Source organism: Oncorhynchus tshawytscha, linkage group LG05 (genome assembly GCF_018296145.1).
Source record: "Oncorhynchus tshawytscha isolate Ot180627B linkage group LG05, Otsh_v2.0, whole genome shotgun sequence".
In the NCBI taxonomy this organism is placed as follows: domain Eukaryota; kingdom Metazoa; phylum Chordata; class Actinopteri; order Salmoniformes; family Salmonidae; genus Oncorhynchus; species Oncorhynchus tshawytscha.
In genome coordinates this window covers 56,978,506-57,005,988 of record NC_056433.1, presented here as the reverse complement: position 1 = coordinate 57,005,988, position 27,483 = coordinate 56,978,506, and the positions used below count along the sequence as shown (strand labels likewise).

At 45.0% G+C, this 27,483-nt stretch overlaps 1 protein-coding gene across 2 annotated transcripts in view; it reads right to left on the bottom strand.

Annotated features, from left to right (window-relative positions):
* acsbg2 (acyl-CoA synthetase bubblegum family member 2) overlaps positions 1–27,131 on the bottom strand; it is a 30,501-nt gene extending 3,370 nt beyond the window's left edge. Inside the window, exons 1-12 of one of the 2 annotated variants that reach the window (XM_042322126.1) lie at positions 26,974–27,131; positions 11,456–11,594; positions 10,556–10,671; positions 6,793–7,061; positions 3,498–3,586; positions 2,696–2,816; positions 2,498–2,578; positions 2,213–2,362; positions 1,566–1,742; positions 947–1,128; positions 444–686; positions 76–293 (exon numbers count right to left, since the gene is read on the bottom strand). In XM_042322126.1, coding sequence (XP_042178060.1) covers positions 76–293; positions 444–686; positions 947–1,128; positions 1,566–1,742; positions 2,213–2,362; positions 2,498–2,578; positions 2,696–2,816; positions 3,498–3,586; positions 6,793–7,061; positions 10,556–10,671; positions 11,456–11,571 — 1,762 coding nt within the window. In that variant the 5' untranslated portion in view covers positions 11,572–11,594; positions 26,974–27,131. Of the gene's footprint in view, positions 1–75; positions 294–443; positions 687–946; positions 1,129–1,565; positions 1,743–2,212; positions 2,363–2,497; positions 2,579–2,695; positions 2,817–3,497; positions 3,587–6,792; positions 7,062–10,555; positions 10,672–11,455; positions 11,595–14,512; positions 14,676–26,973 lie in introns of those variants that run through there. The other variant, XM_042322125.1, reaches the window with a different exon arrangement.
* Positions 27,132–27,483: the final 352 nt, after the last annotated feature.

Here is a 27,483-nt window from a genome sequence, read left to right as displayed (position 1 = left end):
CAGTCTATTCCATTTAAAGCTGGGTTCTGATGACCGGGATAGGGTTGGGGGTATAGAGTGTGTAGAAGACTGTACCTTTGATGCGTCCAGTAATGAAGAGGAAGCCGTTGTCGTCCTGTTTGCCCAGGTCTCCAGAATGCAGCCAGCCCTCAGTGTCCAGGGCGTCCTCGGTCTTGTCGGCCTGGTTTAGGTAGCCCATGAAGACGTGGCGTCCCCAGAAGCAGATCTCCCCGTTGCCCTCCTCGTCAGGATTGTTAATCTTAGTCTCACAACCAGGGATCAACTTGCCAACGCTAGGGAGACAAGACATAAATCACTAACTTTCCAGATCTTAATCACAAACACAAACACAAAGCATATACAACAAAAATACTTTCTAAAAGCTGAGGTAATATGTCATATCAGGCCTTGTGTGTTTAGGTGTATGTGGAGGGTATAGTTACCTGGTGAGTCGGAACGCGTCGGGCAGAGAGATGGTGTGAGGTCCAGTGCTCTCACTCATTCCGTACAGCTCGTACACTGGGATGTCCAGGCTGAGGAAGAACTCCAGGGTATCCTTGGTGATGGGGGCGGCGCCTGTGTAACACTTGGTGCAGCGGTCCAGACCCAGAGCCTTACGGACCTTCTTGAACACCAGCTTCTTGGCCAAGCGGTAGTTCATGGGCGTCCTCGCCATAGCTCCATTCCTGAGCAGGCAGAAGAGGAAGCAGGAGTTTAATACAACATCAGAACATGTCTCTCTTCGTACCCCAGGCTATAGTTCACTACTGTACATACTGTGCTAGCATTATTATACTGTGCGTGGGCAAGACAACTACTGATCCTGTTCTGTCATCTTTGTGACAAAGTAGTATTCGCCTTGAGGGAAATCGATGCAAAGTCAGAACCAGAGGTGGTGATACAGATCCGCCCCTCCCTACTAAATGGGCCCATGTATAACACATACTGGTTCATCTTGCTGAGGTTGGTCTGCAGACCCACTCCTTTGGCCCAGACTGCCACCTTTCTGCGCACGGTGGACGACTTGGCCCCGACGGACTTCATCTTCTCCTGCATCTTCTCCCAGACACGTGGTACGCCCATGAAGGCTGTGGGACGCACCTCTCTCATTGTGTTAACCAGGGAGCCCTGAGAACAGACAGGAATGGAGCTCAGTCACAACATATACACACACTAAAGGGCACAAAGTATGTGTGACTGTGTGTGTGGAGTATCACTGACACTAGCATATTGAGAAAGACAGTTCAGCTCCTGAGAATCACAGAACTGTTCAAAAGAGTTTGCAATTGCAACGTGCAAAGTTGGCACTTCTTTTGTGAAAAGCCTTTTCACAGAGAGCAGAAACACTAATGATCTGATCAACGGGGAAACAAAGAGTTGTCTTGTGTGAGGACAGGGTATCATTTTAACTTGTGAAAACACTCTGGTCTTAACTTGATTACACACTAGGTTTATCGAAGATGAGGACAAGGTGATGTAAGGGACTGAATAACAGTCTTCTCAGTGAGATGGCAAAACCAGAAAAATGTCCTCTTGGGATTCTCATAAACGAGAATAGACCTCACCTTCAGTGCATCTGGCTGGGCAAAGTATGTTGCCCCTCCGACCTTCATGGTGACCCAGATGTCCACCATCTGAGCAGCGATGTGGCTGAGGGGCAGGTAGCTGACCACAATCTCCTGAGACTTGGTGGCTTCTGCCAGCCGGACATAGCGGCCTACTGCGAACGCTGTCCATGTCAGCTGCAGAGGGAGAGACGGTCAGTACAATACAGGTCATTAGCAGGTAAACTCAGACCAAAAGGGGAGTTTGAATAGATGCGAGGCTACATCTTGATAAGCAACCTTTAAAGGATATTATAAACTGGGTGGTAGAGCCCTGAATACTGATTGGCTGACAGCTGTGGTATATCCGTGGTATATCAGACCGTATACATGTGTATAACAACATTTTTACTGCTCTAATTATGTTGGTAACCCGTTTATAATAGCAATAAGGCTCCACAGGGGTTTGTGATATATGGCCAATATACCATGGCTAAGGGCTGTATATCCAGGCACTCCGGGTTGCGTCGCGCTTAAGAACAGCCCTTAGCCATGGTATATTATTGCTTAAGTATAGCACTCTGATATCTTTACACTGGCCGTGGGAAACCAAATATGCAACCAATGACTAGTGTTAGTGGTGGGTGTTTGTAGTCAGTGTCACTCACATTGTCATGGCTGAGCATCACTCCTTTGGGCTGGCCTGTGGTACCTGAAGTGTAGATCAGTGTGCAGCACTGGTTGGGCTTCTGGATAGTGATGATATCATCCAGCTTTGTGTCGGGCTCATCACGGCCCAGCTCCATAAACTCAGTCCACTGTGCAGACAATACAGGACAGACACATTCAGGATAGAGTGGGGGGGGAAACGAACCTGCAGAAAACGTACTGTGTTATGAACACAGAAGGCATGGATCTGTGTTCGGTTGTTCGGTTGTTCACTCCATTCATACCGTGTAGAGGTTTGGTCTCTTCTCTTTAAGTGCATCTTTGTACTGGATAATGGCTTTCAAGTGTGGCAGCTTGTCTTGAACCTGGAGGAAAGATGCTCATTTTAGATATCTGTGGTGGAATACACTAAAACGTAAAAGGTATCCCTGGAGAATTAATAAATCAAATCACCTTACATCCTTGCAATCCTCTAGGCTTACCTGTAGGATCTTCTGCAGCTGCTTGTGATTCTCCACCACAATGATGTTGGCCTTGCAGTTCTCTGCTACATACTGGCAAGCATCTGGGGAGTTTGTGGTGTAGATGCCCACTGCAAACCCACTGGCAACACAAGAGAAAACAGTACAGCGAGTTATGTTGCCTTTATGTTCCATCAAACTCAAAAAGATTCCTTTCCTACAGACAGGTTTGGCAACTCTGCTAAGTAAGAATGTATTTCAGAAAGTTATGATCATCATGAAAGAAGAATGCAACAGGTGAGGCATTGATCCACCCAGAACAGTAAGTTATTGTAAGTCTAACTTCTCTGCCAATTACACATGGCATATGTTCTCACATAACCAGTTCTGACAGTGGGAAACACTCCAAGCTCTAAATTAACTTTGATTTGTTTTGACATACTGTATGGAGTTTGGATTTCTGATCATGCTCTACAGAGTTTTGGTTTCTGATTATAGCTATTTGCTGATACAAATGAAAAGCAAGAACAGAGTAGTCATTGTGTTTGGCATACCTCAGCGATCTATCAAACTGTTTTAATGTGACCAACAGGCTACATGCTGAATTCAAGGTCAAACACTATGCTGCTCTGACAGGCTCATATGTCATCTCATCACGTCTTTGGTTGTAGTCATATAAGATGCTTACACAATCTAGATGGGGCCTACAGTATATCAGTGAGCGGGAACCATTCTGCACATCACACATACTTACATGTCGGCGCTAGTGTAAGTAACAGGGAGTGTGTCAGACCCCCCCCGAAACAGGAGTAGAGGGACTCACCCAGCCAAAATGGCAGCAATGTCAGAAATGAACCACTCAGCAGAGTTAAAGCCCAGAATGCCAACCCCATGGTAGCGCTCCAAGCCAAGCTGTGGACAAACACACACATACAGCATGAGAATAGATGCACACATACTTTTGTATGTGTTATAATTATATATAAATATATATAGACACCCCTTCAAATTAGTGGATTTGACTATTTTCAGCCACACCCGTTGCTGACAGGCGTATAAAAATTGAGCACACAGCCATGCAATCTCCATAGACAAACATTGGCAGTAGAATGACCTTACTGAAGAGCTCAGTGACTTTCAACGTGGCACCGTCATAGGATGCCACCTTTCCAACACCGTGTCACATTTCTGCTCTGCTAGAGCTGCCCTGGTTGACTGTAAGAGCTGTTATTGTGAAGTGGAAACGTCTAAGAGGCTCAGCAGCGAAGTGGTAGGCCACACATGCTCACCTCCAAGTGCTGAAGTGCGTAAAATAGCTTATCTTCCGTTGCAACACTCACTACCTAGTTCCAAATTGCCTCTGGAAGCAACATCAGCACAAGAACTGTTTGTCGAGATCTTCATGAAATGGGTTTCCATGGCCAAGCAGCCGCACACAAGCCTAAGATCCCCATGTGCAATGCCAAGCGTTGTCTGGAGTAGTGTATAGCTTGCCTTCTACCTTCTCAGACTGTTAGCTAACGGTTGCGGCTAACAAAACAATTGAAATACGTTAGCTAATGTTAGCCAGCATTTGTGAACAATCTCCCTTGTTGAACGCACCTCAGGGGTCGGCAATCTTTTTCATGTGGAGTGCCAATTTACCTTACCATTTCTACCAATCTGCGTGACAGTTTAGATTTTCCTATTTTAAAACTTTTCATGGAACAGTTTCAAATAAATAAATGCATTGCTGGTAGAAAATATTCTGATGTAAAATATCTCATAATTCATATATAAATAACATTGAATATGCATGGAGGTTTGTTCATGTTCATTCAATCGCATTCATCTATCTGCAACATTGTATAAAATATTCTGGGCCCCTCAGAGTTCCCGTGCCAGTGTGCTCCGGACAGGCACGGGATAAGAGGTAAATCAGGTATTTTATGAAGTTTCCGAGCATGGATCAGAGCATGACATTTTTCCCTTTCACACAGAGGCTCGGTGGTTATCGAAAGGGAGAGCCGGATGCCTTCTACACTCGCATCGAGGCAAGCAACACGGAACCATGCTTGAATGCACCAGCTGTTCCGGTCGACTGTGTGATCACGCTCTCCATAGCCGAGGAAGACCTTTAAGCGGGTTAACATTCACAAGGCCGCAGGGCCAGACGGATTACCAGGATGTGTAATCAGAGAATGCGCTGACCAGCTGGCAAGTGTCTTCACCGACATTTTCAAACTCTCCCTGACCCAGTCTGTAATACCTACATGTTTCAAGCAGACAACCATAGTCCCCGTTTCCAAGAATGCCAAGGTAACCTGCCTAAATGACTATCACCCCATAGCACGCACAACTGTAGCCATGAAATGCTTTGAAATGCTGGTCATGGCTCACATCAACACCATCATTCCAGACACCTTGGACCCACTCCAAGTCGCAAACCGCCCCAACAGATCCACAGGTGACGCCATCTCTATTGCACTCCACACTGCCCTTTCCCACTTGGACAAAAGGAACACCTATGTGAGAATGCCATTCATTGACTACAGCTCAGTGTGACTCCAACACCATCATTACGTTTGCAGATGACACGACAGTGTTCACCGACAACGAGACAGCCTATAGGGGAGGTCAGAGACCTGGCAGTGTGGTGCCAGGACAACACCTCTCCCTCAACGTCAGTAAGCTAAAAGGTGCCGATTGGCGACTACAGGAAACAGAGGGCAGAGCAGGCCCCCATTCACATCGACGGGGCTGTAGTGGAGCGGGTCAAGAGCTTCAAGTTCCTCGGTGTCCACATCACTAAGGCTCTATCATGGTTCAAACAAACCAACACTGTCGTAAAGAGGGCATGACAATGCCTCTTCCCCCTCATGAGGCTGAAAAGAATTGGCATGGGCCCTCAGATCCTCAAAAATGTCTACATCGGCACCATTGATAGCATCTTGGATGCGTAACCGCTTGGTATGGCAACTGCTTGGCATCTGACCGCAAGGCTCTAGAAGGTAATGCATACGGCCCAGTACATCACTGGGGCTGAGCTCCATGCCATCCAGGACCTCTGTACCGGGCAGTGTCAGATGAAGGCCCAAAACATTTTCTGATTCCAGCCACCCAGGCCACAGACGGTTCTCTCTGCTACCACACAGCAAGCAGTACCAATGTACCATGTCTGGAACAAACAGGACCCTGAACATCATCTACCCCCAAGCAATAAGACTTCTAAACACCTGGACTACCTGAATGGACCCGCTCTTGCACACACTCTGGACTCTACCCACACCAACACACAAAAACATACACTGCTGCTACTGTTTATCATCTACCCTGTTGCCTAATCACTTTACCCATACCTATATGTACAGTACATAGCTACCTCAATGACCTCGTACCCCCGCACATCGACTTGGTACTGGTACTCCCTATATATAGCCATGTTATTTATGTCACTATTTGCTTTTGATTTGTTTAGTTTTTACCTCATCTTCTTTGTTGAAAAAGGACCCGCAAGTAAGCATTTCAGTTAGTCTACACCCGTTGCCTCAAGCATTTGACAAATACATTTTGATTTGGAAAGATTTTTCTAATACATTGAGGAACGATTGTCATTGTCAATGGATGTATTAACTTGCCGTTTGAGGTTAAGAAAGTTTTTCGTTGAGAAGCTCCACAGCTCATTAGTTAGTGGTGGTGAGTTAAGACAAATCAGAAATACTAATCAGAAGTAGCTAGAATTCTTATTGGCCCAATATAGGCTCTCTCAATCAATGTAAACATATCTTCTGGTGCTCCTAAGTTTAAGTCCACAGTGGTTCTCTTTTGCTTGTCTTGATATTTAGTTTGAGGATACATTGTTGCCAAGCCAACAGAACTTTCTCTCATACTTAGTTTCTCTGTTGCAATTTCGCACTTAAGAAACAGATGTCGATAAGCCATTCTTATGACTGGAGAAGTGGAGACATGAGCACCAAGAAAGTGTTTAATAAAATAAAATATTTTACAGTTCTCATCTGTATGTAACACTCGATAACTATACACATGTATTGTTATGGGTTTTCTCTTGCCACATTGTTCTGACATGCAATGTACAGCAGTCAAGTGTCAGCAGAGTTGGTCTGTGTGTTTAGTCTCACCTTGAGGAAGCTTTTGGCAGCGGTGCGGCAGGCCTGGTAGTACTCCTGGTAGTTGATTGTCTTGGTCTGCTCTCCCTCCTTCCAGCCCAGGGCAGTGTAGCTGCCAAACCTCTCCACAGCAGTCTTAAACATCTGGTCTACGGTGAGTGGGGGCTCAGAGGCAAAGCCTGACTCCCCCATCCTCAGCTTCACCTCCCCGTCACCGCTCGATGTCCACAAGTCTGGCTTAGCCACCGCCAGGGACAGAGAGTCTGGCCGCTGGGCACTCACTGAGGGAGAGGAGAGAGAAGGGTTTCGTTTTTTACCAAGGCAAGTCAGTTGAGAAGGTGAAGGAAAAGTGTATATGATTTGTGAGCTTTGCTTAGACTTAAGTTTGTATAGCACCTCAGAAAATAGGAATATTGTGGGGATAAATTGTGTGAGCTGATTTAAGGACGCTCTTGCTCCATCCTGCCAGTTTGGTGATGGCAGATGGCATACATTGATTTGCCTGTCTGCAATTTGTCAGATGGAACCCGAACGAACCCGTGAGGAAGTCAAACTAATCACTTTGAATGGGGTGCCTCCTGCTTACACCAGCACTCACAGAAATGAGCTTAGACACTCTTTAGGGACAGGATGGAGGCTGCTCTGACTTCTGGTCTTAAATCTCAGTTGCCTTTTGTACACTTGTGTTTCCTCCTCTGTTGTCTCCATTGATGGTGAAGAGCCAGAGGCAGTGGGTTTAGGTGTCCCTGGCCTGGAACCCAGCCTCTACCAGTACACAGACAGAGCCCGGTCCCGTATGAGATACCAATCAGCACACAAAACGCCAGACACCACAAGGTAACCCCTACAAAGCCCAGGCACACAGACCTCACAAGGAGAGGACTCACTAAAAGGAACTAACAAGACAACAGGAACTATTATATTGGCCTATATGGATAGGGCTAAATTGTAATGTTTCTTACAGAAGAAATATAGAAAGCATATGCATAACCATTGTAGCAATTAAAAAGAGAACAGTTTGGAGATTATGGGAAAATTCTTAGACTAAAAAGGTCAGGACAAGAGTTCACCTGACAAGACTGAAACCAAACATTACACTTGATTTTATGTGCATTTCACATTTACTGTACTTTGCCTCATTTGTTAATTAGGAAATGTGAAAATACTCTGGATACATTCAGTAACAAAAATATTCCAGGGGTCTTTCCAGGGGTCCACAGCTCTCCAAAGTGTGCACAGTTCTTAAGGATTTTCAATGGACCTTTATGACTAAAAGAGTCTTAAACTATAAAAAGGTGCCTTTCTTTTGAGCTTTCCAAGCTGTGCCGGCAAGGAACTAGAGCAAGCAAACGTGTCGTTGTGCTTGGAACACAGCCCTGCATCCCCGCTTTACACAATTACTATTGTTTACGCAATCCAAAACCGGTCCATTTTAAATATCAAAAGGTGAGGTGGGCATAATTTCTTCACAATACAACAACCATACTGTAGGCTCATTCTGTTTACGACTACCCAGGGTATAAACGCCATGTCATCTTGTAACTATGCTGAACAAAAATAAACATTTAACATTTTACTGAATTAGAGTTCATATAAAGAAATCAGTCAATTGTAATAAATTAATTAGGCCCCAATCTATGAGTTTCACATGACTGGGCAGGGGCGCAGCCATGGATAGGCCTAGGAGTGCATAGGCCAACCTACTGGGAAGACAGGCCCAACCACTGGGGAGCCAGGCCCAGCCAATCAGAATGAGTTTTTCCCCACAAAAGGACTTTATTACAGACATAAATACTCCTCAGTTTCATCAGCTGTCCGGGTGGCTGGTCTCAGATCAGGTGAAGAAGCCGGATATGGAGTTCCTGGGCTGGCGTGGTTAAACGTGGTCTGCGCTTGTGAGGCCGGTTGGACATAATGCCGAATTCTCTAAAACGACTTTGGAGATGGTTTTTGGTAGAGAAATTAACATTAAATGATCTGGCAACAGCTCTGGTGGACATTCCTGCAGTCACCATGCCAATTGCACACTCCCTCAAAACGTGAGACATCTGTGGCATTGTGTTGTGTGACAAAACTGCACATTTTAGAGTGGCCTCTTATTGTGCCCAGCACAAGGTGCACCTGTGTAATGATCATGCTGTTGAATTAGCTTCTTGATATGCCACACCTGTCAGGTGGATGGATTATCTTGGCAAAGAAGAAATGCTCACTGACAGGGATGTAAACAAATTTGTGCACAACATTTTATTGAATAAGCTTTTTGTGATTGCGGAACATTTCTGGGATCTTTAATATCAGCTCATGAAACATGGGACCAACACTTTACATGTTGGGTTTAATTTTTTTGTTCAGTATACATCAAACAGTGATCATGAACTTTGACACTATATTACATATATACAGTATAATGACATGGAAATGTGAAGTGCACATTTGGACTTGCTTGTATGACATCAAAGCAGTATTTTTTTTATAATCCACAACGTCTCATTTTTCAAAATACATCAAGTCCTTGTAATTTATAGCATTTCCCTCACTGCTCCCCCCCAAATGTTGCCAAATTATCAGGAGGGTTGGGGGCAACGTCACACACAGTGCTCAAATTCAGAACGTCTGGCAGTCAAAACCCATACAGAGCTGTGAAGCGGAGATCCTGAGCTCTGACGTCATGTATAACAAGTTACTGTACAGCCACTGCATTCCAATGTAGGCCCTTATCAATGACAAAATGTGCCATTTTCAACCTGTATACAGGTAGGGGTGTCAAGGGTTAATGGAGGCCATTAGCCAGAGACAAACAGAAGCTCTAACTCACCTAGTAGTATTAGCATTCATGTTTGAGTCTTATCAGCAATTTTTCAAATGTCACTATGACAAGACTAGAACTATAGATAATCCCTGTCACTATTTTGAAGTGCGTGAAAGCTTTATTTAGATAAGGGGACCTACTCCCTCCCATGTTCTGTGTTGACTATGAAGCCTCTGAAAAGCACTATAAAACGAAAAGATCAACAGTGAAGCGTGGGGTCATGTGACCTTGTGTTAGGCTGACCCCATTTCCAAAGAGCGCTGTGTTTCTGTGTACTGTCAACAGGACTGAGCTGTGGGTGGAACCTTCTGGGAGTTCAGACAGGACTATTTATGACCAATCACTTATTTAATAGTCAACAGAAGCACATTGCCACAGTCATGCTGCCACTCTGCCAGGTCCTGAGGCTACAGTTACTGGACTGCACTTCAGGTGGATGGACGGTAGAGGAGAATGCCCTACTGATTTGCAGTAACATAGGGTTTACTGACCAACTGACACAAATCTCAATTGAACTGTGCTTTTAATGAAATTTGTGAATACCTTCATTTAGGATAGCATAGAACTATTTCATCTAATTTGGGTTTTATATATGCCAGTATAGTTAATAAAAAGGGTTGTCATACCGAGTGTGTGTGGAATGTTGAAGACTGAATGTTCTTGACTTGAGTCGGAGGAAACAGGAAAAGGAAGTTGGCACGTACAGGCACCAAGGGTGGACTTCACTTCCCTTAGGCCCATTCCCTCAAAGTTCCAAATGGGGACTATTCATTTGGTCTACCTCAAAATGAATGCACTGGTATAACTTCTGTAGCCATGTGCCAACCTCAAGAGTGTGTGTGAACCACTATGTTTGTGTAGGCTCTAACTGTTGTAACCCTGATTTCTAAATGTATTTGTGTCCCATGTAAATGCTATCCTTGTGGTGTTTGCCATGTAAATGCGTGAGTGTGTAGGTCAGCTCACCTGTCTGTGTGTGTGTGGGCCATTCAGTGGGGATGTCTGTGGGATTGTTGGTGAGCTCAGTGTTGGCCCCAGTCTCCGCTTCCCTCTCACCGGCTGACTCCTCCTCTGATGACTCACTGAGGGGAAAAACGTTAAACAATGTTAAGTAGATACCCAGTCCTGTCCTGGTGAACTCTGCTGCCACGTCTAAGACAGATGGAGGAAACCTTTCAGTGTGTCAGAGGCTAACGTCCCCAAGAATCTGTCTTGCAAACTGACTCTAAACATGTTTACATTGCTGATTTGACAGAATATAAGGACTGTTTTTCATCTTTGAGTGATATAAGTAGGTCAAATATCTCTGAGCTGTCATTTAAAGGGATAAACTATATATACACAAAAGTATGTGGACACCCCTTCAAAATGGATGAATTCTGCAATTTGAGCCGATTGGGAGCCAGGCCTAATCGCCCAACATCAGTGCCCAACCTCACTAATGCTCGTGGCTGAATGGAAGCAAGTCCCCACAGCAATGTTCCAACATCCAGTAGAAAGCCTTCCTAGAAGACCATCTCCATATTAATGATTTTGGAATGAGATGTTCGATGAACATCCTTTTAGTCATGTAGTGTTCTTCGGGCTTTTGGCAATGAGGCCCTTTATCTACTTCCTCAGAGTCAGATGAACTAGTGGATACCATTTTTATGTATCTTATTTCTGTATGAAGACAGATTCTGGGGAAGTACATAAAGGTCCTCATTGCCAAAATCCCTAAGTATCCCTTTAAATTGGGATTATTATTAAGACCGTGAAAGGTTGCAGGTCAACGTTATTCTTGTGTGACGAGAGCCTTTCGATCAACAGTCCAAACATGAGTCACGCCATCAGACCAGAGACAATGGTTTCAGGTCAGGTACGTACTTGGCTGTGGAATCCATAGTGACTTCATCCAGTGAAGCAATGCTGTCCCCGGTGCCACAGGATGACTGCAAGTTGCTGGCGTCCCTGGCGGGGTCCATTACCACGACTGTGGACATGGCGGCGGGCTCACACACAATCACTGGGAGGGATAGAGATAGGGGACAGGGTAAGAAACAGCATATGACTCATTCACACAACATGACATGCAAATCTCGGGGCTGAGTTTCCCCAGCGGTAAGTAATGGGAGGTTTGAGCAGGCTTTGAGAGAGTGACAAATGTGACACAAATGGCACTAGTCCTTCCTTACAGTAGCACCTGCTTCTTGGTCACACAGTGGAACTGTCAGTAGCATGTGACTGCCAAACGGCTCACAAGACACCCACCACTGTGCTGCATGTGCTGTCACAGGGTCATGCTCTGGACTCAAAAAGGTACATAGATCCAAGAGCTCCTGTAGACTGAACTGTGTTTTTGTCCCCATAAATCACTGTTTTTGAACAATGAGGCATCCTTTTAAGTAACTTCTTTCAGCCAAAATAAATGAACCATGTTTATTCAGTGTGGTCCTTTCCCAAATCAGAGGAAGGATAAATGAATATTTGTGCCTTATCGTGTTATGAAACCCCCCTTTCAGAGATATAAAGCCATGTGGACACATGACAACAGGCGGGACAGCAGAGGTTGCATAAGACGGACTCATTTAGTTGGCTGGTTCATCTCATCCTTTGGTTATTGAAATTCAATGGCTCCATCTGTGTGAAAGACACACAGACCCAACCAGAGCCCAGTTCAGCCCCTGTTGATGATCCCCTTGTTCCATCGTGGGCAGTTACCCAACATGGCACAGGAAACACGTCAGCGCCCTAGAACAATAACCATGACCGCCCCACCAGCACGTAACTCCCGCCCACTCTCCACCCCCTTGTTGGAAAGCCAAGCCTGGCTTCTGTTTATCTAGGCCTGGCTCGGTGCATTGAAAACGCATACCAGTGGCCCTTTCGGCCTATTGTGGAATGGACTATCATAGTTCACCAGCTGAGGACAATTGAGCAGGGGCAGCAGGAAAGAAAACAGACACCATGGGGGTCAGAGCAGGAACGCAAATATTCCCCTGAGCCAGGGCCAGGCTGCAGCCAGCCCTCATTAAAACCCAGTCAATATTATAACCTAGTGTTTTGAAACGGCTATAAACCCTCAAACTCAAAACCAATGTGTCTGATTCATGGTTCGTTCAAGGGCCGTAGCTCAGCAGATCGATAGATTCTACCTCTCTGCTCCCTCCCTCAGAGGCACTGCTGTTAACCTTGAGACTTCACCTCATCATTACACATTCCTGCAGAGCCTGTGAGCTCACCGCTGACACCACAAACCCCCTGCAACAGCTACCATTGTACTTTCTTCCTCCAGTAACAGAGCGGCTGCAGATTCCCCATGCTCACACACTTGGACAGCTGTGGCCAGGGTTCACGCTGCATGGCTGTAATATATTCTAGTGTGGGAGTTGTATTGTTAGTGGTCCCTGGGGGTTGGGCGGGTGCCGACATGCCTGCATTGGGGGTGGGTGCTATAGACTAAGCCTATAGCTCAGAAAAGGCTCGCTCTCACGCTCAAACTATGTACCTTAATGAGAGAAGGAGATTCTTGATATTTCTGAATGCTGCCTTAAGGCTGATCCTCAGGGGTCTCTCTCTCATGACTGAATAAGTCTCAGGCAGAGCCCTATAGGACTGATTTATGTTTGGATGTGAGGAGAGCTATCAACACATGCCTAACCAATGACCAAGTTCTATTCTCATCCCCTCCAGCTATGACGACCAAGGCTGTGTGTATTTACCTTCACAATGTGCTCACCAATACAAGTCAGACCAGGGAAAATAAAATAAAAATCAAGGTACTTCCTTGTTGAACGTTAGAAAGCCATTTCCTTCTCTCCTGTTGATTGAGCCCGGAATGGGATGTCACCGTCTGACCCCTAGTCCCCAGAGGAGCAGTTCATTGTAATGCCTGAATGAGGTTGTACATCCCTGCTGATGGCCTGCCAGGGAGATTCCCAGTGAGCATTAAGGGGATGGGCTCAAATGGATTTAGAGTTGCGCAGTTTCATCACGTTAGCAACTGACCGCTGCGTTGCACACAATTAAGAGAGGATTAGGTCCCAAACAGTATGTCTAGTCCACATAACTGCCACAAGGTCCATTCAAAAAACAAATTGCAAGTATAGACGATTTGGCTGATTATGAGTAGAAGCTTTTCTTGCACACTGCTCTAAATGGCAACATTAAACACATTTTTACAAACCAGCATTAACTACAACCTAAACAAATCCTGCCCAAAACAAAGCAGGGGTTCCCCTCTCCCCACACCCAGCATTTAAATACCCCAAATGTAGAGAATTTTAGATGCAAAGGAAGCTACATTAAATCTCTTTCTGTCCCTGTACTTGTCTCTATCCCAGATGGCCATCTCACCCAGCTGCCTGGAGTTGTTTCCAAGGCTGCTAACCCACTGGGGTGAATCAAGTTTCCATCCATCCATCCAACCAGCAGCTGTTTCTGGCCCCAATAATGCAGTTAAAACTAGGACTTCTTTGCCTCGCCCAACCCTGTCTGAGCAGCTGTACATGGAGGGCAGGATGCTCCACCCCAGCCAGCCAGCCGGCACATATCTGCTGTCGACATGGGCTAATGAGGTGGATGGCCCAGTACCACATAAACAGCCTTCAGAGCTGTGGTACATGAGCTGTTCTGAATTCAATAACTTAACTTCAATGTAAAGAACTAAACCAAATTCAAACGTTGAACAGAGAGGGACTCAAATTTAGTTTTAAAATATATTTTACGTAAGGTACACAGAAACCACCAGTCACATCCTAATGAAAATGCCACGATGCCAGATAAATGCCTTCCCACAAGCCAAAGTCAGAAGACCATGGATATAAAGATGTATTATATGTAACGATCAATGTAAGCTTTCATATCTAGGCTACCCAAGTGAGAGGGAAAACGCCCTCATCACAACGCCTGAATGTATATCTAATTCAATGCATAAGAACTTACAGTGCATCCTTGGAAGTAAACTCTTTAGATTCCTTGTTTCAGTTCTGGTTGCCGGTTCTCTGGACTGCTTAAGCACTCTAGTAGTCAGCTGCTAGACTCAAAATATGCTGGCCTCTCCGCCTCAGTCTACTCTGTGTAACACATCATTCATTTTCAAAAGCCTGGTTTGTCCCTCCTCTGAAACCCCACCCTTTCCTGCAGACATCCTTACACACTTCCGCCACTAAGATGCCAACACTACAGCTCTTCTCATTGGCTGAAACGGCTCACACCACAAGACTCGTCCCCCATATTTGGTCACTTCAGCTAAATTAATGCAAGAGGGAGGGGAATGGGTGGAATGGAATACTCCTCCCCCCTTCTCTTGGATGATGTGATGAGTCCCCCACCCAACCCATCCCCCTCACACACTTCACTTCCGCAACATACACCACCACACAAAGCAGATATGCTGCTGGGGTTACTACAGGACAAGGAAGGGGCGATAGCTCAGGCCAGTTTGTTATAGCTACTGCATATAGAAGCTCTGTTGCCTGGGCTGTGATGACGTTCCAGAGATAAACATGCCAACATTGTCAGGCAGACATCTGTATCCTACTGACCTATATACTGTAGGTTACATCAAATAAACATCCAGAACTATTGGATCATATTGTCTTCTATCACTTCCATTAATTTATTCCTAGTTATGATATACAGTGTATTCAGAATGTATTCAGACCCATTGACTTTGTCACATTACAGCCTTACTCTAAAAAATGTTTTTATTCCCCCTCAATCTACACACAATACTCCATAATGACAAAGCAAAAACAGCTTTTTAGACATTTTTGCAAATGTATTACAAATAAATGGAAATATAAAATTTACATAAGTATTCAGACCCTTTACTTAGTACTTTGTTGAAGCACCTTTCGCAGAGATTACAGCCTCGAGTCTTCTTGGGTATGACACTACAAGCTTGGCACACCTGTATTTGGAGAGTTTCTCCCATTCTTCTCTGCAGATCCTATCAAGCTCGGTCAGGTTTGATGGGGGAGAGTCACTGTACAGCTATTTTCAGGTTTTTCCAGTGATGTTAGATCAGGTTAATGTCATGGCTCTGGCTGGGCCACTGAAGGACATTCAGAGACTTGTCCCAAAGCCACTCCTGCGTTGTCTTGGCTGTGTGCGTCGGGTCATTGTCCTGTTGGAAGGTGAACTTTGCCCCAGTCTGAGGTCCTGAGCGCTCTTGAGCAGGCATCAAGGATCTCTCGGTACTTTGCTCCGTTCAACTTTTCCTTGAACCCGACTAGTCTCCGCCGCTGAAAAACATCCCCACATCATGATGCTGCCACCACCATGCTTCACCGTAGGGATGGTATTGGCCAGGTGTTGAGCAGTGCCTGGTTAACTCCAGATGTGACACTTGGAATTCAGGCCAAAGAGTTCAATCTTGGTTTCATCAGACTAGAGAATCTTGTTTCTCATGGTCTCAGAGTCTCTAGGTGCCTTTTGGCAAACTCCAAGCTGGCTGTAATGTGCCTTTTACTGAGGACTGGCTTCCGTCTCGCCACTTCCATAAAGGCCTGATTGGTGGAGTGCTGCAGATATGGTTGTCCTTCTGGAAGGTTCTCCCATCTCCACAGAGAAACTCTGGAATTCTGTCAGATTGACCATCAGGTGCTTGGTCACCTCCCTGACCAAGGCCCTTCTTCCCCGATTGCTCAGTTTGGCCGGGCGGCCAGTTCGAACATCTCTGGAGAGACCTGAAAACAGCTGTGCAGCGATGCTCCCCATCCAACCTGACCGAGCTTGAGAGCATTTGCAGAGAAGAATGGGAGAAACTCCCCAAATACAGGCGTGCCAAGCTTGAAGCGTCATACCCAAGAAGATGCGAGGCTGTAATCGCTACCAAGATGCTTCAACAAAGTACTGAGTAAAAGGTCTGAATACTTATGTGATACCAGTTTATTTTGTATAAATTAGCAAAAATTACAAAAAAACAGTTTTTGCTTTGTCATTATAGGGTATTGTGTGTAGACTGATGGGGGATAAAAACAATTTTAGACTAAGGCTGTAACGTGACAAAGTCAAGGGGTCTGAATACTTTCCGAATGCACTGTATGAGGGTATGTAGCAGTAAGTCGTCCTGTCGCGTCGTGTCCCTTGTATATATCGTTTCTTTTTCGTTTTTTACATATTTTCCTTCGCATATCTCTTTAAAAACATTTTGCTAAACCTAAGCTTCCAAATACTCTCCTGCAACCCGCCTCACCCAATGTAGCTATTTTTCCTAAAGTATTTATATTTACTTCGGAACCGGAACCCCTCAACTGAAGCTAGCCAGCTAACCACCAGCTATGCTAGCGGTCTTCAGCTAACCGGTCATCAGCTAAGCTAACCTTTAGCTCGGAAAGCTCTCGCCAGTTCGAACAACGCGACTCTAACCAGAGCATAACGGACCTATTTATTTTTCATCCCCGGATTCCCACCGCAAACGGAACATTTTTCAGCTGGATCTTCACAACTAGCTATCTAGCTAAACCGCAACCCCGGATGATTACTCCTGGCTAGCGTTTCCACTCACTTAGCGTGAAGCTAGCCCGGCCAGCGCACCTGTACTACCACCGTAGCATACTCCTGGGCTACAATACCCGGGCCCACGACCGGTCTATCGATGTCACCGCATGAAGAGGAATAAACAGACTCACCCCATCGTGACGTCCCCCAAAGGCCAACTCTCTAGCCCTCGCTATCTCCCTGCTTGCTAAACTCGGCCTGCTAACTGCTAGCTTGTTTAGCCCGGGCCTACGAACTGTTAGCTTGTTAGCACAGGCCTGCTAACCGTCTGAATCGCCGCGTCCCAAACACTCACCGGACCCATATTTACTTTCTATCTCTTCTTGATTTTTAATCCGTTTATACCTTTCCGGAAACCTGCCTCACCCAATGTGATACGGAATCGCTATTATTTTTAATTTTTAGAACACACTCAAGAACCTCCAGAAGCTAACCAGCTAACTAGCTACAAGCTATTTAGTCATTGTTAACTTTTTTTCAACCTGGATAACACTCGCCAGTCCAGCTTCCCTGCCCCATCCACCGCTGCCCCCTGGACACTGATCTCTTGGCTACATAGCTGATGCACTCTGGACTGTCCATTAATCACGGTACTCCATTCTGCTTTCATGTCCAGAGATACAACCTCTCTCATCATCACCCAGTGCCTGGGCTTACCTCCGCTGTACCCGCACCCCACCATACCCCTGTCTGCGCATTATGCCCTGAATATATTCTACCATGCCCAGAAACCTGCTCCTCTTATTCTCTGTCCCCAACGCTCTAGGCGACCAGTTTTGATAGCCTTCAGCCGCACCCTCATACTACTCCTTCTCTGTTCCGCGGGTGATGTGGAGGCAAACCCAGGCCCTGCATGTCCCCAGGCACCCTCATTTGTTGACTTATGTGATCGAAAAAGCCTTGGTTTCATGCATGTCAACATCAGAAGCCTCCTCCCTAAGTTTGTTTTACTCACTGCTCTAGCACACTCTGCTAACCCTGATGTCCTTGCTGTGTCTGAATCCTGGCTCAGGAAGGCCACCAAAAATTCAGAGATTTCCATACCCAACTATAACATCTTCCGTCAAGATAGAACTGCCAAAGGGGGAGGAGTTGCAGTCTACTGCAGAGATAGCCTGCAAAGTAATGTCATACTTTCCAGGTACATACCCAAACAGTTCAAACTACTAATTTTGAAAATTACTCTCTCCAGAAATAAGTCTCTCACTGTTGCCGCCTGCTACCGACCCCCCTCAGCTCCCAGCTGTGCCCTGGACACCATTTGTGAATTGATCGCCCCCCATCTAGCCTCAGAGTTTGTTCTGTTAGGTGACCAAAACTGGGATATGCTTAACACCCCGCCAGTCCTACAATCTAAGCTAGATGCCCTCAATCTCACACAAATCATCAAGGAACCCACCAGGTACAACCCTAACTCTGTAAACAAGGGCACCCTCATAGACGTCATCCTGACCAACTGGCCCTCCAAATATACCTCCGCTGTCTTCAGCCAGGATCTCAGCGATCACTGCCTCATTGCCTCTATCCGCAACGGAGCCGCAGTCAAACGACCACCCCTCATCACTGTCAAACGCTCCCTAAAACACTTCTGTGAGCAGGCCTTTCTAATCGACCTGGCCCGGGTATCCTGGAAGGACATTGACCTCATCCCGTCAGTTGAGGATGCCTGGTCATTCTTTAAAAGTAACTTCCTGCATCCTGTAGCTCCAACTCCAAAAAGTTCTGGGACACTGTGAAGTCCATGGAAAACAAGAGCACTTCCTCCCAGCTGCCCACTGCACTGAGGCTAGGTAACACAGTCACCACCGATAAATCCATGATTATCGAAAACTTCAATAAGCATTTCTCAACGGCTGGCCATGCCTTCCGCCTGGCTACTCCAACCTCGGCCAACAGCTCCGCCCCCCCGGCAGCTCCTCGCCCAAGCCTCTCCAGGTTCTCCTTTACCCAAATCCAGATAGCAGATGTTCTGAAAGAGCTGCAAAACCTGGACCCGTACAAATCAGCTGGGCTTGACAATCTGGACCCCCTATTTCTGAAACTATCCACCGCCATTGTCGCAACCCCTATTACCAGCCTGTTCAACCTCTCTTTCAAATCGTCTGAGATCCCCAAGGATTGTAAAGCTGCCGCAGTCATCCCCCTCTTCAAAGGGGGAGACACCCTGGACCCAAACTGTTACAGACCTATATCCTTCCTGCCCTGCCCATCTAAGGTCTTCGAAAGCCAAGTCAACAAACAGGTCACTGACCATCTCGAATCCCACCGTACCTTCTCCGCTGTGCAATCTGGTTTCCGAGCCGGTCACGGGTGCACCTCAGCCACACTCAAGGTACTAAACGATATCATAACCGCCATCGATAAAAGACAGTACTGTGCAGCCGTCTTCATTGACCTTGCCAAGGCTTTCGACTCTGTCAATCACCATATTTTTATCGGCAGACTCAGTAGCCTCGGTTTTTCGGATGACTGCCTTGCCTGGTTCACCAATTACTTTGCAGACAGAGTTCAGTGTGTCAAATCGGAGGGCATGCTGTCCGGTCCTCTGGCAGTCTCTATGGGGTGCCACAGGGTTCAATTCTCGGGCCGACTCTTTTCTCTGTATATATCAATGATGTTGCTCTTGCTGCGGGTGATTCCCTGATCCACCTCTACGCAGACGACACCATTCTATATACTTTCGGCCCATCATTGGACACTGTGCTATCTAACCTCCAAACAAGCTTCAATGCCATACAACACTCCTTCCGTGGCCTCCAACTGCTCTTAAACGCTAGTAAAACCAAATGCATGCTTTTCAACCGATCGCTGCCTGCACCCGCATGCCCGACTAGCATCACCACCCTGGATGGTTCCGACCTTGAATATGTGGACATCTATAAGTACCTAGGTGTCTGGCTAGACTGCAAACTCTCCTTCCAGACTCATATTAAACATCTCCAATCGAAAATCAAATCAAGAGTCGGCTTTCTATTCCGCAACAAAGCCTCCACTCACGCCGCCAAGCTTACCCTAGTAAAACTGACTATCCTACCGATCCTCGACTTCGGCGATGTTATCTACAAAATGGCTTCCAACACTCTACTCAGCAAACTGGATGCAGTCTATCACAGTGCCATCCGTTTTGTCACTAAAGCACCTTATACCACCCACCACTGCGACTTGTATGCTCTAGTCGGCTGGCCCTCGTTACATATTCGTCGCCAGACCCACTGGCTCCAGGTCATCTACAAGTCCATGCTAGGTAAAGCTCCGCCTTATCTCAGTTCACTGGTCACGATGGCAACACCCATCCGTAGCACGCGCTCCAGCAGGTGTATCTCACTGATCATCCCTAAAGCCAACACCTCATTTGGCCGCCTTTCGTTCCAGTACTCTGCTGCCTGTGACTGGAACGAATTGCAAAAATTGCTGAAGTTGGAGACTTTTATCTCCCTCACCAACTTCAAACATCAGCTATCTGAGCAGCTAACCGATCGCTGCAGCTGTACATAGTCTATTGGTAAATAGCCCACCCATTTTCACCTACCTCATCCTCATACTGTTTTTATTTATTTACTTTTCTGCTCTTTTGCACACCAATATCTCTACCTGTACATGACCATCTGATCATTTATCACTCCAGTGTTAATCTGCAAAATTGTAATTATTCGCCTACCTCCTCATGCCTTTTGCACACATTGTATATAGACTCCCCCCTTTGTTTTCTACTGTGTTATTGACTTGTTAATTGTTTATTCCATGTGTAACTCTGTGTTGTCTGCTCACACTGCTATGCTTTATCTTGGCCAGGTCGCAGTTGCAAATGAGAACTTGTTCTCAACTAGCCTACCTGGTTAAATAAAGGTGAAATAAAAAAATAAAATAAAAAAAGTATAGACATTGTGGACAGTATGTGGATATAATATGTAATATATCTGAAGAATACGTGGATAGAATAGTATATATGTACAGCAAAAGTTGAATAGCATAGCTTTGACTGACTAGAATACAGTATATACACACATATGAAATGGGTAAAACAGTATGTAAACATTATTAAAATGACCAGTGTTCCAGATCTATGTACGTAGGGTAGCAGCCTCTAAGGTGCAGGGATGAGTAACTGTGTGGTAGCCAGCTAGTGACAGTTCAGGGCACTGGGTGGAGGCAGGTGGGTGATGGCTACTTAATCATCTGATGGCCTTGAGATTGAAAAACAGCTTGTCTCTCGATCCCAGTGTTAATGCACCTGTACTGACCTTGCTTTCTGGATGATAGCGGGGTGAACAGGACGTGGCTTGGGTGGCTGAGGTCCTTGATGATCTTCTTGGCCTTGCTGTAACACTGGGTGCTGTAGATGGCCTGAAGGGCAGGCAGTGTGTTCCAGGTGATGTGGTTGCGGACGGTGCAGTTGTCATACCAGGCGGTGATACAGCCTGATACGATGCTCTCAATAGTGTATCTTTAAGTTTGTGAGGGTTTTAAGGGCCAATACGAATTTCTTCAGCCTTCTGAGGTTGAAGAGGCGCTGTTGTGCCTTCTTCACTACACTGTCTGTGTGGACCATTTCAGATTGTCAGTGATGTATATGTCAAGGATCTTGAAGCTTTTCACCTTCACTGTGGCCCCATAGATTGGGGTGTGCTCGCTCTACTGCATCCTGAAGTCCATGATCAGCTCCTTCGTTTGGTTGACGTTGAGGGAGAGGTTATTTTCCTGGCACCACTCCGCCAGGGCCCTCACCTCCCCCTCGTCGCTGTTGGGAATCAGGCCTACCACTGTTGTGAGTTAGAGGCGTGCTTGGCCACAAAGTCATGGGTGAACAGGGAGTACAGGAGGGGGTGGAGCACATGCCCTTGTAGGGCCCCCGTCAGGAAGTCCAGGACCCAGTTGCACAAGATGGGGTTCAAGACCCAGGGCCCCGAACTTAAGGATGAGCTTGGAGGGTACTGTGGTGTTGGAGGCTGAGCTGTAGTCAATGAACAGCATTCTTACATAGGTATTCCTCTAGTCCAGATGGGATAGGACAGTGTGCAGTGCAATGGCGATTGAATCATCCGTGGATCTGTTGGGGCGGTATACGAATTGCAGTGGGTTTAAGGTATTGGGTAAGGTGATATGATCCTTAAGCCTCTTAAAGTTACTTCATGATGACAGAAGTGAGTGCTGTGGTGCGATAGTCATTTAGTTCAGTTACCTTTGCTTTCTTTGGTACAGGAACAATGGTGGACATCTTGAAGCAAATGGGGACAGCAGACCGGAATACAGAGAGATTGAATATGTCCATAAACACTCCAGCCAGCTGGTCTGCCCATGCAGCTAGGGATGCCGTCTGGGCTGGCAGCCTTGTGAAGGTTAACAAGCTAAAATGTTTTACTCATGTCGGCCACGGAGAGCGAGGGCTCACAGTCCTCGTTTAGCGGCTTGTGTTGGCGGCACAGTGTTATCCTCAAACCCGGAAAAGTAGTTGTTTAGTTTGTCCGGGAGCAAGACGGTGTCCGTAACGTGGATGGTTTTCCCTTTACAATCCGTGATTGTCTGGAGTTCCTGCCACATAATTCTTGTGTCTGACCCATTGAATTGTGACTCCACTTTGGCAGTATCTGTACTGATGTTTTGCCTGTCTGATTTCCTTATGGAGGGCATAACTGGACTGCTTGTATTCCCAGTCACCTTGCCATGGTTAAATGTGGTGGTTCACGCATTCAGTTTTGCGCGAATGCTGCCATCTACATTTAAAAAAAAGTTTGGATAGGTTTTAATCATCACAGTGGGAACAACATCCCCTATACACTTCCTGATGAACTCAGTCACTGTGTCAATGTATACATCAATGTTATTAGTAGAGACAACCAGGAACATGTCCTAGCCTGCGTGATCAAAACAGTCTTGATGCATGGATTCCGATTAGTCAGACCAACGTTGAATAGACCTTGGCACGGGTACTTCCTGTTTGAGTTTCTGCCTATGGAAGGGAGGAGCAAAGATCTGATTTGCCAATGGGAGGGCCTTAAGGCCACCCCGGAAGGGAGAGTAACAATGGTCAAGAGTTTTTGAAGCGAGAGCAACTGCAGGCGATGAGTTGATAAAACTTTGGCAGCGTTTTCCTCTAGTCCAAATTAAAGTCCCCATCTACAATAAATGCAGCCTTAGTATATGCGGTTTCCAGTTTGCACACAGTCCAGTGTAGTTCCTTGAGAGTCGTAGTGGTATCGGCTTGAGGGGGTAAATACACAGCTGTGACAAAAAAAAAAACATTCTCTAGTGGTGTAACACGGTTGGAATTTGATAGAGATATTCTAGGTCGGGTGATCAAAAGGAATTGAGTTCCTGTACGTTACCACGATGTACCGAGAACCCAGCTGGCTGTATCAACGGGGACAGTATATCCGGAGAGAGCCATGATTCCGTGAAACAGAGTATGCCTCTATGAAAGGAGATCCACGCTTTGAGCTCATCTACTTTATCGCCCAAGGACGGAACATTAGCGAGTAATATACTTGGAAGTGGTGGATGGTGTGCACGCCTCCCGAGTCAGGCTAAAAGTCCACTCTGAATACCTCTTCTCCCCCGGCAGCGTTTTGGAGGAGCCTTGAAGGGTACGATCAAAGAATCCAATTCAGGAAAGTTGTATTCCTTGTCGAAATGGTGGTGAGAGACTGCCTCTCTGATATCCAAAAGTTATTTCTGGCTGTATGTAATAATGCTAAGAACGTTCTGGGTTAATAGCGTGAGAAAAAAAAAATATATATCTATAAATACTGCAAAGTTGCTTAGGAACGAGAAACAAGGCGGCCATGTCTATCTGCGCCATCTTTATATGAAGTTGATCAACTTTTAAAGCAGCATTACTTCCCCATGTTTCATCTAACTACAGTGTATGATTGAAGCTCTGAGTCTGTACTTTTATCAAATGTAAAAATCACAATTTCAAATTTTGGAACATAAGAGACGGTTACAAATATTCTTGCTCATAAAACTCATGTAGACTAGCCTCCCCGCACTGTATCTGCGAACTGGCTGTGCCAAGGCCAGAGTATGCACATTTGCTATTTAACGCAACAGTATGTGACAAAACTATCAGTAGAACTTTAGATTTTTATTCGGTACATGAAAACTTTAAAGAAAAAGTATATTCTGTGCACTACGTCGTCACGCACAGATTAAAAAAAAATCTGCAACAGTATGGCGGAAACACCACTAGTGAGAAAATGCGCATATTTTCTTTATGCAGATTTTTAGAATGTTTGCATAAAAATCGCCAATTGGATGGAAACCTAGCTACTTATAACATCAAAATAGTCTCGTCTATGAACAAATATACACACAACCAACACTGCTTTATTCAATAGCCTACTGCAGGACATTTTAAAAATGTTTTATTGCTGGACATAAGACTGTAAAAATACCAGCAAATCAGCTCCACGTGATTTTAATTTTGGAAATCTGCTCCAAAGTATTCTCACACAGAGAGATGTGATCGTAGACAAATGTAAGCAAGGTTTGAAATTATGTTCTAGCCTGTTTGGGCTTCTTGCGGTCAATTTGCAGTCAACCAATTATTTGTAATTACACTGAACAAAAATATAAAATTCAACATGTAAAGTGTTGGTCCCATGTTTCATGAGCTGATATAAAATATTGCAGAAATGTTCCATATGCACAAAAAGCTTATTTCGCTAAAATGTTGTGCACATCCCTCTCAGGTGTGGCATATAATGAAGCTGATTAAACAGAATGCCCATTACACAGGTGCACCTTGTCTGGGTACAATAAAAGGCCACTAAAATGTGCAGTTTCTTCACACATTTCTCTGCCCAATTTCCTTTCAAACTGGATGACCGAGATAAGGAAAGTAAAACTACTAGTGAGGCACCAGCTTTGACAGTGCTACTGATAGTAGTGGTGGCGCTTGGCTTGCACGTGCAAATTCAGAACACACAACATTCTATAATAGAACTGTTATTTGATGTGTCAATAGCTTATTTAACCTGTCTAGGTTTTTGCCTACCATATGAGTTATGTTACTGCCTGTTCACCCCGCTATCATCCAGAAGTCGAGGTCAGTACAGGTGCATGAAAGCAGGGACCAAGAGACTGAAAAACAGCTTCTATCTCAAGGCCATCAGACTGTTAAACAGCCACCACTAACATTGAGTGGCTGCTGCCAACACACTGACTCAACTCCAGCCACTTTAATAATGGAAAAATGTATGTAAAAAATGTATCACTAGCCCCTTTAAACAATGCCATGTAATATGTTTACATACCCTACATTACTCATCTCATATGTATATACTGTACTCAATACCATCTACTGCATCTTGCCTATGCCATTCTGTACCATCACTCATTCATATATTTTTATGTACATATTCTTCATCCCTTTACACGTGTGTATTTGGTAGTTGTGAAATTGTTAGGTTAGATTACTCATTGGTTATTACTGCATTGTCGGAACTAAAAGCACAAGCATTTCGCTACACTCACATTAACATCTGCTAACCATGTGTATGTGACAAATAAAATGTGATTTGTACCTACATTATATAGGTATGCAGGTCAGCTTTGACTTCGGTTTTGCACATCAGCGTTAAACTAGACATCGGGCCAATACTGATGTTGGCATTTCTTGCTAATATCGTCCGATTCCGATATGTTCACCGATATATCATGCATCCCTAAAAACGACCTCAGCTTTTGTTGAAACTATTAAACCCAGAGGACATGGTTAATCTGGTAGTGACTGCATTTGCAAAAATACAAATGCAGGGAGGGTGAGTGCTGATCCCATAGCTAATGATACCAAGGCTGAGAAAGAACTTCCCAACTGGGCAACCGTTTGCTGAGAACTTGAAAGTCATGGGAAATGGAGAGATTTGTTTTGCATTATCACATATAACCTAGCAAGGTGACAGCTTGATGTATTCAACCTACTTTAACAATGGCTCACAGGAAAATGAAGATGCCCATTAATAAAAGAGCCCAGATGTATAGCAAGATCCTCACAGGAAAATGATGATGCCCCTTAATAAAAGAGACCAGATGTATAGCAAGATCGCTTCAGCCAATTGCTATAAGAGAAGCAAACCCACCGCGCTATCACATGACCTCTGGTGAGCCATCTCCCCATAAAATGCGAGGCTGTGTTGCTGCTGCATTCAGCGAGGTTATTGCAGTTCATTGACATCTCGCCATATTCACGGTACAGGGAATCGAGGCTCATTACGTGTACAGCAAGTGGAAATGAAATGTTGAGTAACGTTAGACCTGTAAATGTATTTAGCTGGTTGACTGCACATTGACTAAATTAATTTAGCAATAACATGATTAGCTAGCTATGTTTTCGTATAAATGTGGACTATAGGAAACCAGACATCACCACACGCCTACAAGTATTCCGATTAATAGAAAGGGGTCTTTATTTAATTTATGATCTTACGTGGCATGTTCATCAAATAGAGATAAAAAGGTCGGCAGAGGTGGGCATTATTTTCATCGAGGAAAAAAAACATGGTATGTCTAATAAAATACATTTACAAAATAGGGTCAAGCTTAACATGTTTTTATCAAACGAATGACACGCGTATCCACTCGCTGAAGGTGCACGGGCTGACAAAGTTACCGGTCGGCGCGTGCAAAGAAAAAATGCTAGGAGAATGGCTAATTGTAAGGCTAACCAAATTGGTTCAAAGTACGTACAAGTGTCACAGTTTCAATTAAGATATTCCATTTAAATTCAGAGCAAAATTGTTAACTATAAGTAGCTCAATGTATTTACCGGTAAACTAAATTAGCTACACAACAATATGACAGCCATGGCATGTAGTTTGTAGCGAATGAAGAATAGCACACGTTATCGTTAGGCCAACTTGTTTAAGTTTATTAATGTAAATTAAAGTAATGTTAGAGCTTACCGTCAATGCAAAACAAGCCAACTTTTTCCTGCTGGAAATTTCAGTGCTGTAAACTTTAGCGCCGAAGTTGTTTAAGAGTTCATAAGGGAAAGGAAGTCCGTTTACTTGGCCTAGCCTGCAGGTGTGCACACCAGCTACTGAGAAGCAGAACGAACGGCTCTTTTTGGTAACGTCTTAAACCAAATCACATCTGTGAAAGAGCCGTTCATTTGGCACCCTGATTTATTACTACTGCTTTTTGACCTTCAGACAACGATTATCTGCACTGAAGACAATTAAAACATTATATGAAGATTGTAATGCACTACAGGAACAATAGATAGTGATGAGAGACTTTTTCTGGCACACACACATTGTTGCAGTGCATTCATTTTTCCCCCTTTTTTTTTTTTTTGCAGGCCATCTAATAATTTGGTGAGGTAAAAATGTATTTGAACTAACATGCCACGATCTGAAATTACATTTGTATGCTTTATTTTAGAGATTTCCAATTGTTTCATGGTCTTAGGT